This window comes from Harpia harpyja, chromosome 13 (genome assembly GCF_026419915.1).
Source record: "Harpia harpyja isolate bHarHar1 chromosome 13, bHarHar1 primary haplotype, whole genome shotgun sequence".
NCBI classification, from domain to species: domain Eukaryota; kingdom Metazoa; phylum Chordata; class Aves; order Accipitriformes; family Accipitridae; genus Harpia; species Harpia harpyja.
In genome coordinates, this window is record NC_068952.1 from 41491480 (window position 1) to 41494800 (window position 3321).

Sequence of the window (3321 nt, forward strand, 5' to 3'; positions counted from 1 at the left end):
GCTGGGAGCTGGCAGGTTGCACACTCGCAGGCTGGATGTGCAGCGTTGCACAACCACACCTGCCAGAGCCCACCCTGCCACAGCAGGCACCTTGTGACTGCTCCTGCCAGAGCCGCAGCTCTTGCTGGGGAAGGTCTTCTATTTTAGGAAGAATGTTTTCATTTGGCCTATATTAAGCGCATACATTTCGCAGTCACAAGGCAGGCGCAGAGCTGCGCAGGAGCCCTCCTTTCCTTCAGCGCCAGCAGCTCCGCAGCTTGGCAGATCCCGCATCCCAGCGGTGCTGGCACACACGCAGCCGAGCCTGTTGCTCACCAGGGCACTGTCTAATGCAATTAGCTCCCGTTTGCATCCCTCCATTCCCACGCTTGCTGAGAGGCTGCTGCAGCCCACTGCTCAACACCTCTCCAATTTCTGCCTCAAGCGGCAGCATTAAGGACCCTCCCCGGCTCCCAAAGTCAGGGGAAGCCACTAAGCTGCAAACACGCAACATCAGCACAGAGGTAAAGCATTGAGAAACCCTCAGGTGTGGCCTCTGCTCAACCTGCCACCCGTGCTCCCCGCAGGGACTCTGCGTGGGCAGGGTATGGCACAGGGACCGGGTTACGGAGGGGTCACCTACCCCAGCCAGGCGCTTTCACCTTTCCTCCCTCCTTTCTCCTCTTCTCCTGGACACTGCACCCTGGCAAGAAGGTGCGTCTCTGCCCCGTGCCTCGTGGATGCCCTAATTGTGATTACAGCCCTTTAGAGATGACAGCAAAAAAATAAACAAACACCCATTCCCAGTACTTGACATCTCACCGGCCGGGCTGGGTGATGCTCGTGGGAAAGCCCTGGGGCAGCACGTTAATGAGGAGCTGGGGATGAGGAAGAAGCATCCTCTGCTCTGACTCAGGTCAGGCTGAGCCTGGCCCCACGAATCATCCCATCAAGGTGCAACAGGCTGGCGGGACCCGGCTGCTTCACCCACCCACTGCCCACCCCAGCCAGCCAGGCACAGGGACCTACGTGGTATTTAGGCCAGCTGAGCAGGGATGTCTATAAATAGCACCGTTTCAGATTCAGCCTGCATGTGGCTCTTCCCTTCAGTCCCCAGTTTATTTTCTCCCCCTTTCAGTGGCTCTCTGCAGCCCGAGATGAAGGGGAGCACAGGCTGGACCTTTTGTTAAGTCATACGGACAAAACAGGGAGACAGACTGGTTAAATTGGTCCAAATCCCCAATGTCGATGCACTTATACCAGATTAACCTTCGCATCAATAGACTACCAAATCACACTAAACTGGCTTAACCCTTCCTTAAATGGGTTTAACTGGTCTGCCACAGGGGGCTCATACAGGTTTAATGAGCTCAGCTGAGTCCCAGCAATAGTGCTTTCCTGGGAAGCCCTGAGCCCCCATCACAGCTCCATGCAGAGGGTGGCCCCAGACCCCCCCAAAGCTGCTTTGTGGGCTGGAAGAAAGCAAGGCTACTTCCCACAGGTACCCATGGTCGGGGGGAACTCCTGAGCATGGGTACCTTTTCCACAAAGTTTTTCCAGCTTCCCCCTTGCCAAGCATTCACTCCCAGACCCTCGGCACCCTGGCTCTGAAGGGGACCCCAAGGTGACCCCCATTTACTGTTCCCCCCACACTGACAGGGCTACCAGATCCTCTGCCCCTACACCCCAACCAGCTGCAAAACAAGAGGGAAAACAGCCTAAGACCCCCCTCAACACACAGCAAGCCAGCCAGGCCCCCCGCACTTTTCCACCTACCCCTCTTTATGCCACCAGTATCCCCAGTACCGCAGCAGCAGAGGAGCCAGCAGCGGAGGGGAGCCTGTGCCCAGCCAGATCTGGCAGAGCCCCAGCCCCACAGCCAGTTCCTTGGCAGGGCTGAGCCCTGGAGCTGGCTCAGAGGCTGAGCGGGGGGGGGCGGTTTGCAAAGGCAAGGGCTTGCACCCCCCCCAGGGTAACCCTTGGAGCCAGGACACAAGCTAACACTGCAGTTTGCAGAGGTCAGGGCCATTTGCAGGATGCTCCGAGTTGCACAGAGCAAGCAGCTGCAAACCAGGCATTGCTCTGACCAGGGAACATCTTCCTTGCTCTGTGACACAGCAAAACAGGAGCCTTTTTAGTACCTGCCACAAAATTAGGCATAAAATCCCCCTTGGCTTCCCTTTCTAGCTTAGCTCAGCTTGGGCCAGAGCAAATGGCTGTGCCTGCCATGAGAACATACTGCACATATGAGTAAGCCCCAGGTGCCAGGCACACGCAGCAGCAGCAGCGCCCGGGGCATAACAGCATCTCAATTAGAAGGTGAGGCAAGACCTGCACCAGCAAAAAAAAAAAAATTGCCATGTGTGTGTGTGCTGAGCAGCACGTTCCTGCCTGTTATCGGCTACATCAGTACCTGCAGACAGCATTCTCCAGAGGTCCTCCAGTCCCTCCAAGAAGAGCAGCCTGAGCAGAGCTGGTTCAGTCCTAGGGGCTCCTCCTGCTTCTTTTTAAGCCTGACAGACACCTGCTGCCCATCAGCCCATTAGCTCCCTCCTTTCCCATTGACTCACCAGCTGGTCCCACTGAGTCACCCCTTCGAACCACCTCTCCTTTCCGTGGCCCGTGGTCATTTCCCTGGTCCCTCGGTTCCCATTGACTCACCGCTGCTCATCCAAAGCTCGCCCTCCCCTTTCCATTCCCATCCCGGTCACTTCTGGTCACTTTGACTCCCCCTAACCTGGAACCTGCCTTCCTCCTCGCCAGCACCACACCATCAGCATCCCTGATGAGCTGCAAGGAGCATGCTGGTGAGGGACCCACAGGCTGGGCAGCTCATGGCTCCCAAAAGCACCTTCCGACCTTTGCAGAAGTGCCATTGCCAAGCCCCAAGGCTGCAGGGAGAGTTTGCTTTTTCAGGGGCAAACGATTCCCCCCCATTTCTCGCCCTGGCTGGCATCTTCTGCTGTGTTGTCTTCCACGGACCGTGGGAGAAATAGCAAACAATTTGCAGAATTTAGATGTAACCAATGGCTCTAGCATATTCCTTCATACTTCCCATCCATCCCTCCATCCAGGTTCATTTTCTCCCACTGCAGTACAGGAAGCATTTAGGAATGAGTCTGAAAGCCTTTGGAAGCGTAGGGAAACGGGATTTTCGGGAGCAGGGAGATGCGGGCTCCGGCGCGTGCCGTGCCGCAGGCACACCCAGAGCCGGGCTGAGCTCCGAGTGGAAAATTCCTGTCCGTTGAGCACGGATTGTGGTTCAACAGGTTTTGGTCCCGGCCCCTTTATTTGTGTCAGTGCAAAAACTCATCCCTAGGGCATTTGTTTGGATCACATGGG

At 56.4% G+C, this 3321-nt stretch overlaps 1 protein-coding gene across 5 annotated transcripts in view; it reads right to left on the minus strand.

Moving 5' to 3' along the window:
- Nucleotides 1–3133, minus strand: part of PEBP4 (phosphatidylethanolamine binding protein 4) — an 80778-nt gene extending 77645 nt beyond the window's left edge. Inside the window, exons 1-2 of one of the 5 annotated variants that reach the window (XM_052806508.1) lie at nucleotides 1756–1863; nucleotides 623–724 (exon numbers count right to left, since the gene is read on the minus strand). Coding sequence is in view for 1 of the 5 variants with exons in the window: in XM_052806504.1 (XP_052662464.1) it covers nucleotides 2924–2935 (12 nt within the window). In the remaining 4 variants the exon portion in view is untranslated. Of the gene's footprint in view, nucleotides 1–622; nucleotides 730–1755; nucleotides 1891–2923 lie in introns of those variants that run through there. The other 4 variants (XM_052806504.1, XM_052806507.1, XM_052806509.1 and 1 more) reach the window with 4 other exon arrangements.
- Nucleotides 3134–3321: the final 188 nt, after the last annotated feature.